Here is a 13357-nt window from a genome sequence, read left to right as displayed (position 1 = left end):
TTTAAATCTTTACCCTTTCAACTTAACCAGTGTTCTCTAGTTTTGGACTCCCATACCCTGGGAAAAGGCCTTGGCTACTCATCCCATCCATGTCTGTCATAATTTTATAAATCTCTATCAGGTCACCCCTCAGCCTTCGAAGCTCCAGGCAAAAAAACCCCAGGCTATTCAGCCTCTCCCTATAACTCAACCCCTCCAACCCTATCACTTCCCTTGTAAATCTTTGCTGAGCTCTATCGAATTTAACAACATCTTTCCTACAGCAGGGAGACCAGAATTGAACACAATATTCTAAAAATGGCCTCACTACTGTTCTGTGCAGCTGCAACATGATGTCCCAACTCCTATACTCATTGCACTTATCAATGAAGGCAAGCATGCCAAAAGTCTTCTTCGCCACCCTGTCTACCTTTAATCCTACTTTCAACGTTTACCTGCACGCCTAGGCCTCTGTTTGGCAACACTCCCAGGATCCTACCATTAACCGTATTAAGTCTTTCCCTGGCTTATCTGACCAAAATGCAACACCTCACATTTATCTAAATTACATTCCATCTGCCACTGCTCTGCCCATTAGTCCATCTGATCAAAATCCCATTGTACTCTGAGATAATCTTCTTCACTGTCCACTATACCACCACTTTTCTTATGTTATCTGCAAACTTACTAACCAACAATACTTTATACATTCATATCTAAATCATTTGTATAAATGACAAAAAGCAGTGGACCCAGCACTGATCCTTGCGGCACACTGCTGGTCACAGGGCTCCAGTCTGAAAAAACAACCCTCTACCACCACCAGAGATAGTAAGAAATGCCAGTGCTGAGTCAGAGATAACACAGTGTGGAGCTGGAGGAATACAGCAGGTCAGGCAGCACCAGTGGAGCAGGAAAGTTGACATTTTGGGTCGGGAGCCTTCTTCAGAAGTGGGGAAGGGGAAGGGAGTTCAAAAATAAGTAGAGAGGAGGAGTGAGGCTGGGAAGGGTCGATGGGATGATGACAAGTGAGTGCAGGTGGGGATTGGTCAGTGAGGTGGGAGGAGTGGATAGATGGGAGAGAAGATGGACAGGTTGCATCAGGTCAAGGAGGTGGAGATGAGACGGAGGGCTGGTGAGGTGGGAGAAGTGGATAGATGGGAGAGAAGATGGACACATGTCAGGTCAAGGAGGTGGAGATGAGAGGGAGGGTTGGCCATGTGATGAGGTTGGGGGTGGGGAGATTTTGAAACTGGTGAAGTCCACATTTAGGCCATTGGGCTCCCAAAGCAGAATATGAGTTGGTGCTTCTCAAGTTTCTGGATGGCATTATTATGACACTGGAGGAGGCTCAGGATGGGCATGTCATCCAGAGAGTGGGAGGGAGAGTTGAAATGGTTCGTGACCAGAAGATGTTGTTGATTGTCATGAACAGAGTGCAGGTGCTCTACAGAGCAGTCTACAATCTGCTTGGTCTCACCAATGTAGAGGAGGCCATGTCAGGAGCACATTGACAGATGTGCAGGTGAAACTCTGTCTGATGTGAAAGGTTTGTTTGGTGCCTTGAATGGACATGAGGGGGGAGGTGTAGCACTTCCTGCAGTTGCAGGGAAAGGTGCTGGGCATGGTCGGGCTAGTGGGGAGCGTGGATGAACAAGGGAGTCACAGAGAGTGCAGTCACCACCGTCCATTTCGTACCTTCAAGCCAATTTTGAATCCAGTTGGCTAGTTCCACCTGGATTCCATGGTATCTAATCTTACAAACCAGTGTATTGTGTGGAACCTTGTTGAAACACCTTGCTGATGTACATGTTGACAATTTCTTCCACTCTGCCTTCATCAATCCTTTTTGTCACCTCTTCAGTAAACTCTGTCAAATTAGTGAGACATGATTTCTCATGCACAAAACCATGTTGACCATACTTAATCAGTCCTTGCTTTTCCAAATGCATGTAAATCCTGTTTCTCAGAATCTCTTCCAATATTTACCACTGATGTCAGGCTCTCCAGTCTATAGTTCCCTGGTTTTTCCTTTTCACCTTTGTTAAATAATGACAGCACATTAGCTGCAGCTGTTGATAATGTGAGTATCCCAGCAAGGGGCCCAGAAATCTCTTTCCTAGCTTCTCACAGAGTCCAGGATAAACCTGACCAAGTGCTGGGGATTTATCTACCTTTATGTGTTTTAAAATTGCCAGCACCTCCTTTTCTGTAAAAAGGACGCCTTTCAAGACATCACTGTTTATTTCCCCAAGTTCTCTAGCTTCTGTGTCCTTGTCCACTGTAAATACTGAGGCAAAATATTCATTTAGTATCGCACCCATCACATGGTTCCATGATGTGGAGGTACTGGGCTGGGGTGGACAAATCACACAACACCAGGTTATAGTCCAACAGGTTTACTTGAAAACACAAGTTCAAAAAACACAAGTCTTACTCCTTCAGGTGTTAGTGAGAGAGTTAGTATGACTCACAGAATTTATAAGTAAAAGATCAAAGGGTCACACCTCTGATGAGAATGTTCGAAACAAACCTAAGGTGCTGTTAAATCTTTAATCAGTTGGAAGGTGTTAATTGATTAATATGTATATGTAAATCCCCAAATTCCTTTGAAGTTACTACCCTGAGAGAACGAAAAGCTTTATCCGTGTAAAGAAGAGGTGACATTTTAGGTCAGACCGTGCACATTAGGTGTGAGGCCTTGTTTAGCATCTTTTTATGTTTTGGTTTGGAGTCAGACTGGTTTTATTTCTAAAGCAGGCATTTATAAAATGCCACATTGACTGTCTATAAATTGTATGCTTTATAAACAAAATAGAACGTGTCTGCAAATACAAAATTCACCCCATTAATTCACAAGTGAGTGTGTGTGTGAGAGAGAGTGTATAGTGTGGTAGGGTCACCTATATTGCAGCATGAACCCAAGATCCCAGGGTACTGAACTTGGCTATCAGCCTCTGCTCGACAGCTCTGTTGTTGTGTATCCCAAAGTCCCCTTTGGAGAATATTTACCTGAAGATCTGAGGCTGAATGTCCTTGGCCACTGATGTATTCCCCCACTGTGAGATTCCTTGTCTGGCGATTGTTGCCGGGTAGCCATTCATCAGTTGTCATAGCATCTGCATGGTTTCGCCAATATACCATGCCTCAGGACATCCTTGCCTGCAGCATATGCAATAGACAACATTGGCTGAGTCACATGAGTATCTGCTGTGCACGTGGTGGGTGGTGTTCCTACTTGTGCTGGTTGTGTCCATGTTGAAAATTTGACATGTCTTGCCGTGACAAGGTTGTAATGTGTTGTGGTTAGTGTTGTCCTGAAGGCTAGTTAATGTTTTGCCATTAATATATTTGTAGTATCACTTTGGATTCTCCTTGATTCTATTTGCCAATGCTATCTCCTGTCTTATTTTTACCCTCCTGATTTCCTTCTTCCGTATGCTCCTACTGTCCTCATGATACTCTAGGGATTCACTCGATCCCAGCAGTCTATACCTGAACAGTGCTTCTTTCTTTTTCTTCACCAAACCTTCAATTTTTATAGTCATCCAGCATTCCATATACTTACCAGCCTTGTTCTTAGCACTAACAGGAACATACTGTCTCTGAATTCTTGCTATCTAATTTTTGAAGGCTTCCCACTTTCCAACCATGTCTTTACCTGCACACAGCCTGTCCGAACCAACTTTTGAAAGTTCCTGTCGAATACCTTCAAAATTGGCTTTACTCCAATTCAGGACATTAACTTTTAGATCAGGTCCACCCTTTGCCATAACTATTTTAAAACTAATGGAATTATGATCAGTTGCCCTGAAGTGCTCTCCCACTGTCACCTCTGTCACTTCCCCTGCCTTATTTCCTAAGAGAAGGTCAAGTTTAGGTCCTTCTCTAGTAGGTACATCCACATATCGATTAAGAAAATTTTCGTATCCACATTTAACAAATTCATCTCCATCCAAGCCCTTAACAATATGGCAGTCCCAGTCTATGTTTGGAAATTTAAAATCCCCCACCTGTTACCCTCTGTTATTCTGATAGGTATCCGAAATCTCCTTCCAAAATTGCTTTTCAATTTTCCGCTGCCTATTGGAGGACCAATTGTACAATCCCAATAACGTGATGATCCCCTTCTTATTTCTCAGTTCAACCCGGAGAATTTCAATGGACATTCTCCCAGGAATATCCTCCAGAAGTACAACTATAATGTTATCCTTAACCAAAAACATCACTCCCCCTCTCCTCTTGCCCCCTTTCTATCCTTCCTGTTGTATCTATACCCCACAACATTAAACTGCCAGTTCTGCCTCTCCCTGAGCCATGTTTCTGTAATAGCTATGATATTCCAGCCCCATGTTCTCAAAATGCCTGAAGTTCATGCCTTACCTGTCAGGCCTCTTGCATTGAAATAAATGCAGTTTAATTTGCTAGTCTTACCTTGTTCTCCACCATGCTTTTGCCTGCCCTGACTTTTTAACTTCCTCCCCTTATCTACTGTACCAGTCTCAGACTTATGTCTTTTCTCACTATCTCTTTGGAAACCCCTACCCTCACCCCTCCATTAGTTTAAGTCCTCCAAACAGAAGTAGCAAATCTCTCCACAGGATATTGGCCCCCTTTCAATTCAGCTGCGACCCGTTCATCTTATACAAGTCACTTATACGCCAGAAGAGATCTGAATGGCCCAAACATGTGAATCTTTTCCCCTTTCACCAGCTTCTTAGCCACGCATTCATCTGTCCTTTCCTCCTAATCTTACTCTCACTAGCACACGGCTGTAGGAGTAACCCAGATATCGCCTTGAAGACCTATTTTTTAATCTCCTGCCTAATTTCCTATACTCCCTCTGGACAAACTCATCCCTTTCTCAACCAATGTCAACATGTGTAACCTTCTGCTGGTCACTCTCCCCTTTCAGAATATTTGAGAAACTTCATAATGTCCACACAAAACCAAACCGTTACTAAACAAAGTTTATTTACTCTGGAGCAGGTCAAGGGCTTTAACTTCCTTACCTGAATACATTATCTTTAGAGATAAAATATTTGATATCATTTTAAACTTTTGGCTCTGGCATGGGTCTCAAGTACTACCAAGCTGAACAGATTTCTAGTACACCATTGTTACAGATTCTTGTAAATCCTAATTTACCTATCCTGTCAACCAATCCTGACTATTTATGGGAATATATTCCTTAATTTGGGACATTAAAGTGCACTTTCTACTAATGAAGTGGAATGATTGAAACTGGCTCTTTTAATATTTCAAGATCTTAGAATAAATCTGAACTGTTATTAAATACTATAATTGCCATACTGTTAACATTGTTCTTGATGTATACGTCAGTCAATTTATGAAGCAAAAAGTTATTTTTTAGCCGTTGTTATTGACTCTTAGATTCAATGCGCTAATAATTACCCTATATAACATTTAAACAGTTTTGAAGTATTAATGTTTAAGGATATTATTTTCTGTAGTTCTGGTAATGTATGTCACCTTAAAAGCTATTGTAAGTTACAGGAAACCAACATTACAAATACAATAATATTGGTATTATGTTGAACACATTTATAAGATTGGTTCACTTTAGCTAATTATTGTTTATTCATAAATATTAAACTCTTCAGTGTAGTGATGTAGAAAAAATGTATTATCAGACACATATAAATTAATATTCCGCATTTCTGTTACATGGGAATTTAGCTTGAGGAAAAAAATAGACAGCTGCAGGAACGTCTGGAACATGCCGAACAGAAGCTACAACAAACAATGAAGAGAGCAGAAACATTACCAGAGGTAGAAGCTGAACTTGCCCAGAGAATTGCAGCTCTGACAAAGGTAACTGCACCGATGTGAAGATGATTTTAATAAAGACTATTATAATATGCATCTTACTGAGGTCTCTGCCATTTCCCCAAAAGCCTGTCAATAACTTGTTTGATAAATTGTTTCAAAGACTTTAAGGAAGCTTTTGTACACTATTTCACATTGGTCACATTAGAAGAACTACCACACAAAAAATGACACTTTTTGAATATTGTTCATGTAAACTTACATACACTTTCAATGTCTATGCTCTGTGGTGTTTGTCTCAAACACCTGACCTCGTAGCTAAAATATTTAAATGCCCTTGCCCCTGTGATATATGTCCAATCCAATAATAGCATCTTTCAGCGATAGATTTGAACCACATAAAATTCAGGCCTTGTTGCACAACATTAATTTTATTTTGTTTTAAATGCATTCTTAAGTTATAGAATTTGTCTAATTATTTAGCAGTAACTTATATTTCAGGAGGCATTCTATGATATTTTCGCAGAGAGAAAAATGAAAAATTAAGAGCAGCTGTTGATAACCAGTACTGGATGAGCAGGATATCCTCCAGCTAAAAGACAGAAACCAGCATCTGTTTAATTCTGAAGTGAAAGAGTCATGGGATCAAAGATAGCCAAAAAGCAATTTTACTTTGATACAATGCTAGCATGTTTCACATTGCCATGATGAACGAGCAAAGGAAGCTATTTTTGAGATCCATCTATGAGCTCCCTGACAAATCCATGAAAACCACAGACAGACAATTCTTTTGGACGTTCTGACATCATCTAAAAGGCACAGAACAGGAGATCGAGGTACCAGTCCTTGACCTGAAACAGAGAAAATGCTAATTTTATTGACCACCAGGCTAAATGTGGATGGGAGCTTCTGGTCAGATTGGAGGGAAAGAGTCTACAGAGTGGCCATCACCGTGTGAGTCAGTTATGGGATCAGAAATTACCCAATTGGGAAAGTTAAAAATAAGCCACTAAAAATTTTGAGAATTTTAAGTTGGTTCCTGGATGACGAAGTGTCCACCTTAAAGAACAATGTAACATATAACTATCGTGGGATATTTTTAGTTGTGCTATGAGTTCATTCATTTTCTGAAGTTTAAAGTATAAACTGTCACAGAAACAAAAATATGGCTATGTTTTGTTTATGTTGAGAAGACTTCAATAAGAAATGAAAATGGCAGCCTGGAACTTCGATAACATCACCCTTTAGCCTCTAATGCTTTGGGAAAAAAATGCCCTAGCCTATTCAGCCTCTCTCTGTATCTCAAAACCCCAATCCCAGCAACTTCTCTGTGAATCCTTCTGAACCTTTTCAAGTTTACCAACATCTTTCCTGTAGAAAGGAGACTAGAACTGAACACAGTATCGCAAAAGTGGTGTAACCAATGTCCTGTACAGCTGTAACATGACCTCCCAACTCCTATGTGCAGTACACTGACCAATAAAGGTAAGTATGCTAAACACCTTCTTCACTACCCTGTGATAATGAGAACTGCAGATGCTGGAGAATCCAAGACAACAAAGTGTGAAGCTGGATGAATACAGCAGGCCAAGCAGCATCTCAGGAACACAAAAGCTGACGTTTCAGGCCCAGACTCTTCATTAGAGAGGGGGATGGGGAGAGGGAACTGGGATAAATAGGGAGAGAGGGGGAGGCGGACCGAAGATGGAGAGAAAACAAGATAGGTAGAGAGGAGAGTATCAGTGAGGAGGTTGGGAGGAGATAGGTCAGTCCAGGGAAGATGGACAGTTCAAGGAGGCGGGATGAGGTGGTAGGTAGGAAATGGAGGTGCGGCTTGAGGTGGGAGGAAGGGATGGGTGAGAGGAAGAACAGGTTAGGGAAGCAGAGACAGGCTGGGCTGGTGTTGGGATGCAGTGGGGGGAGGGGAAGAGCTGGGCTGGTTTTGGGATGCGGTGGGGGAAGGGGAGATTTTGAAGCTGGTGAAGTCCACATTGATACCATTGGGCTGCAGGGTTCCCAAGCGGAATATGAGTTGCTGTTCCTGCAACTTTCGGGTGGCATCATTGTGGCACTGCAGGAGGCCCATGATGGACATGTCGTCTGACGAATGGGAGGAGGAGTTGAAATGGTTCGTGACTGGGAGGTGCAGTTGCTTGTTGCGAACCGAGCGGAGGTGTTCTGCAAAGCGGTCCCCAAGCCTCCGCTTGGTTTCCCCAGTGTAGAGGAAGCCACACCAGGTGCAATGGATACAACATACCACATTGGCAGATATGCAGGTGAACATCTGCTTGATATGGAAGGTCATCTTGGGGCCTGGGATAGGGGTGAGGGAGGAGGTGTGGGGGCAAGTGTAGCACTTCCTGTGGTTGCAGGGGAAGGTGCCGGGTGTGGTGGGTTGTAGGGGAGTGTGGAGCGGACAAGGGAGTCACGGAGAGAGGGGTCTCTCCAGAAGGCAGACAAGGGTGGGGATGGAAAAATGTCTTGGGTGGTGGGGTCGGATTGTAGATGGCGGAGGTGTCGGCGGATGATACGTTGTATCCGGAGATTGGTGGGGTTGGATATGAGAACGAGGGGGATCCTGTTTGGGCGGTTGTGGCGGGGGCGAGGTGTGAGGAATGTGTTGCGGGAAATGTGGGAGACGCGGTCAAGGGTGTTCTCGACCACTGCGGGGGGAAAGTTGTGATCCTTGAAGAACATGGACACAGTGGACATCCATTCCCGCACATCCCAGCATTTCCTGCAACACATCCCTCACACCCCGCCCCCGCCACAACCGCCCCCAGAGGATCCCCCTCGTTCTCAAATACCACCCCAACAACCTCTGGATACAACGTATCATCCTCCGACACTTCCGCCATCTACAGTCCGACCCCACCACCCAAGCAATTTTTCCATCCCCACCCTTGTCTGCCTTCCAGAGAGACCACTCTCTCTGTGACTCCCTTGTCCGCTCCACACTCCCCTCCAACCCCACCACACCCGGCACCTTCCCCTGCAAATACAGAAAGTGCTACACTTGCTGCCACACCTCCTCCCTCACCCCTATCCCAGGCCCCAAGATGACCTTCCATATCAAGCAGATGTTCACCTGCACATCTGCCAATGTGGTATGTTGTATCCATTGCACCCGGTGTGGCTTCATCTACATTGGGGAAACCAAGCGGAGGCTTGGGGACCGCTTTGTAGAACACCTCCGCTCGGTTCGCAACAAACAACTGCACCTCCCAGTCGCGAACCATTTCAACTCCTCCTCCCATTCCTCAGACGACATGTCCATCATGGGCCTCCTGTAGTGCCACAATGATGCCACCCGACGGTTGCAGGAACAGCGACTCATATTCCGCTTGGGAACCCTGCAGCCTAATGGTATCAATGTGGACTTCACAAGCTTCAAAATCTCCCCTTCCCTCACTGCATCCCAAAACCAGCCCAGTTCTTCCCCTCCCCCCACTGCATCACAAAACCAGCCCAGCTCATCCCCTCCCCCCACTGCATTCCAAAACCAGCCCAGCCTGTCTCTGCTTCCCTAACCTGTTCTTCCCTTCCTCCCACCTCAAGCCGCACCTCCATTTCCTACCTACCACCTCATCCCGCCTCCTTGACTAATCCATCTTCCCTGGACTGACCTATCCTCACCTATACTCTCCTCTCTACCTATCTTGTTTTCTCTCCATCTTCGGTCCACCTCCCCCTCTCTCCCTATTTATTCCAGTTCCCTCTCCCCATCCCCCTCTCTGATGAAGGATCTGGGCCCGAAACATTAGCTTTTGTGTTCCTGAGATGCTGCTTGGCCTGCTGTGTTCATCCAGCTCCACACTTTGATATCTTCTTCACTACCCAGTCTACCTATGACTACTTTTGAAGAACTATGAACCTGCACCTCAAGGCCTGTTTGATTAGCTCATGCCCCACGACCCTACCATTAAGTGTATAAGCCCTGCCTGATTTGCCTTACTAAAATGCAATATCTCACATTTATCTAAATTCTGGTAACTTTTTTAAAATTGTCATAATGCACAAAAGTGTGCACGCCAATTTGCACATCGTACCATATACAATGCTGAAACAAATGGGATAACCTTTGTAATTTGTATTGATTTGGAGATAGATAGTGATCAAGAAATCAGTCTTACTGTTCAAATAATGAAATGAACTCTTCTGTGTTTACCTGAGGTGGCACACAGAACTTCATCCCCAACTGAAATGGAACTTAAATGGAATATTTTCTAAAGCAAGCAATTACCTTTTAAGCATCTTGTAAATATATACGGATTCCAACTGGAGACCACTGGATTTAATCATAAATAGGGAAGAAATTAGTAATATTGCTTTTCACATGCAAAGAACAGTAGTGAATGTTAACAGTGCTATGGGCTCCCTACACTAAGTTCCTGCTTCTGTTTCTGATTAGGAGTTGGTAGACTGAGAAAAGTAGCTGTACCACTCTCCTGCTGAAAAGAAGAAACCACACAACAGGACAGAGTCCACCAATATACCCAAAAAAATCTGCGTTAAAAAATGCAGCCCTATCAGGGTCATGCATAATCTGGTTAGAATCTATAGCACAACAAGGACAATCCCTCCCAATGAGCAATAGGCAAGCACCAGAAATGTACTCACAATGATCTTTGAGTCACCACTCTTGTAAATTACGTACAATACACCAACCTCAAAAATTCCTACCAGGTAAATGCTAGAAGGCACCATCAGACATAATTCTGGTGTAGATTCGAATACCAATTATGGAGGGACTTTAAGGTACTGTATTTAGACATTGAATGCACACATGCATTGAGGTTTCTTTCCCCCGATGCATGTGATCATACAAATTAGAAGCAGGAGTAGATCATTCAGCCCCTTGAATCTCATTCTCGTTTCAATAAGATCGTGGCATCAATTCCAGTTTCCCTCATAGCCCCCATCTTTGACTGTCTCACTAGCCAACAATTTTTCTACCTCTTTCTTACAAATATTCGATAACCCTGGCTTCAGTGCTGTCTGGGGGGAAAAGCCTTGTAAAATAGCATAAACAGCATTCATATATTTTTTATCGGATACCTGGTGATCTGCTCCCAAAGTTACAGCAAATGTGAGACTATCCCCATGTAAATTAATCCCAATAAATTCCACACAGAAGATAGAAAAAAGACCGAGTGGTGTTGTCACTGGCCTGTTAATCTAGATACCCTGATAATATTCTGCTGATTTGGGTTCAAATCTTGCCATGACCGTTAGTGAAATTTGAATTCAATTAAAAATCTGAAAGTAAGAGTCTAATAATGACTGTGAATCTGTTGAGTGTCAGTAAAAACCTATCTGGTGTAGTGATGTCCTTCAGGGAAGGAAATTGACTTACCTTGTCTGGTCTACATATGACTCCAAGTCAATGTGGTTACACTTAAATGCCCTCTGGGAAGTTAGGGGTGGGCAATAAATACTGGTCGAGCTAGCAATGCCGTCATCCCAGGAGTGAATAAAACAAAATGTAAATTGATGTTTGTTAACAGTTGCACAGAATTTTAAGAACAGTTTTATGTGAGAAATGTTTATTTTGAATGTTTTTATTTGGAATGTGTGAGCAAATTTGTTAGTATCACTATTTCCAGTGGAATTTAAATTCTGGGTCTGGGGTGGGAGGTGAACAATAAACAGCAATCCACTGCATAAATACCACTGAGAAAGGTAGAATGAGAATAATACTGGCAGAATTTAGGAAGCAAAGTAAGAAAATTGCCCCTGGTGACACAGACTAGGGATGTAGGAATTAGAGGTGAATCTTGTAGGAAACATGATTTTAGATTCTGAGGGCATTGAATCCTGTTGTGGGGAAGGTCATACAAAACAGGATGATTTGAAACTCAACAGGATCAGGGCCACTGTTGTCATGAAGATATTTGTTAGATTTTTGGAAAGAGTTAAAACTAGTTTGGTGAAGGAATGGGAACCTGAATATTGATACAGAAGGGAGGTATGTATCATTTGTAATTGAAAACAAAAGATCATTGAGAATATAGAAGTCTATAAAATAGTCAACGAAAGAGGTTGAAGTAAATACCATTGCATCTTGACAATGTAAGGAGGTGAGTTAATGAGGGAATGAATTTTTGGTAAGTTAGAATGGGCTTGGAGGGAAAGTGTTTTAATGATAGTGATCATAATTCAGTTATGTAGAAGGGCAAAGATACATGGAGAGTAAGGTTTCTCACTTGAGGAAGTACAGATTTTACTAAGCTGACATGTGATTTAGTGTAAATGAACTGGAAACAGATACTTGAGGGTAAGCCAGTTCCAGAAAGATGGGAGACATTCAAAGATGAGATAATGAGGTTCCAGAACAAGTATATCCCCAGAGAAAACATAAATACTCACAAATGCACCACTTTAGATGTCCAGAAATAGTATAAAATAACAAAGGGAACCTTAAGTCAGATGGAAAGAGCTCATTACTACAGAAGACTTACAGGAGTAAGGACAGTTCAGGAATTATGTTTAAAGAGTTAAGTAGGAAATGAAAGCACAAAAATTAGCAAATAAAATCAGGAAAACCTAAAGATATTTTAGAAATGTGTAAACGGCAAGACGTAGCTAAGGAAAGAGTATGGACCACATAGATGGAGACAGAAGACACAAGCAATATTCTCAATGTTAATGCTTTCCTGACTCTGAACATCATTGATAAGGCCTACATTCATTAACCTTCCCTAATTACCCTTAAGAAGATCTTCTTGAATTTCTGTAACCCGTTTGGCATGGAGGAATCCTCAGCACTATTGCGGAGGGAGTTCTGGAATTTTAATTCTGCAACAATGACGAAACATGATATATGGATCTAAGTCGGAATGATGTGTGACTCAGAGGAGACCTTGCACATAATGGTCACGATGCTCCTGCAGTTCTTTTCCTTCCCGGTTGTAGAGGTTGCAGATTTGGATCGTGGTTGAAGGAGGCTTTTTGAGAATGAAAGACACAACTCCCACTGTGTACCAGTGGCGAAGAGAGTGAATGTTTTGGTTGCCAGATAGGGGTGTGGATCAAGCAAGCTGCTTTTCCTAGATGTCATCAAGCTTCTTGAGTGTTACTGGAACTGTATTCTTCCGAATAAGTGGAGAGAATTGTTTCACTCTCCTGACTTTTGTCTTGTAGAAGAGAGACCAGAGGTGGTTGCTTGTTTCAGAAATCCTAGCTTCTGACCAACTTTTATAGCTATCGTATTCATATAACTGGTATAGTACTGTTTCTGGTCATTGGTAACTCCTAAGATGTTTATAGTTGGGGATTCAATAGTGGTAGTGTTATTGAATGACTAGTGGTGATCATCAGATTCTCTTATTGGAGATGGTCATTGCCTGGCACAAGGAAGAATGTTGTCTCTTGCCACCTATAACTCAAGCCTGAATGTTACCCAGGTTTTGCAGCTTTTGGACGTGGTCTGCTTCAATATCTGAGAGTACTAAATGTTGAGAATTCATCAATACAAATCCCTACCTCTGGCAGGATAGCATGGAAGGCATTGATGAACCAGCTGGTTGGGCTGGGGGCACTACACTGAGAAACTCCTGCAGTGATGATCTGCGGGGAAGACAGTTGG

The 13357-nt window shown here is 42.7% G+C and overlaps 1 protein-coding gene across 13 annotated transcripts in view; it reads left to right on the top strand.

Moving 5' to 3' along the window:
* Positions 1-13357, top strand: part of ppfia2 (PTPRF interacting protein alpha 2) — a 418215-nt gene that overhangs the window by 237416 nt on the left and 167442 nt on the right. For all 13 annotated transcript variants that reach the window (XM_048548309.2, XM_048548310.2, XM_048548305.2 and 10 more), the window contains one exon: positions 5680-5814. In XM_048548309.2, coding sequence (XP_048404266.1) covers positions 5680-5814 — 135 coding nt within the window. The remainder of the gene's footprint in view (positions 1-5679; positions 5815-13357) is intronic.

This window comes from Stegostoma tigrinum, chromosome 18 (genome assembly GCF_030684315.1).
Source record: "Stegostoma tigrinum isolate sSteTig4 chromosome 18, sSteTig4.hap1, whole genome shotgun sequence".
Lineage (NCBI taxonomy): Eukaryota > Metazoa > Chordata > Chondrichthyes > Orectolobiformes > Stegostomatidae > Stegostoma > Stegostoma tigrinum.
This window is presented reverse-complemented; position numbering and strand designations above follow the sequence as displayed.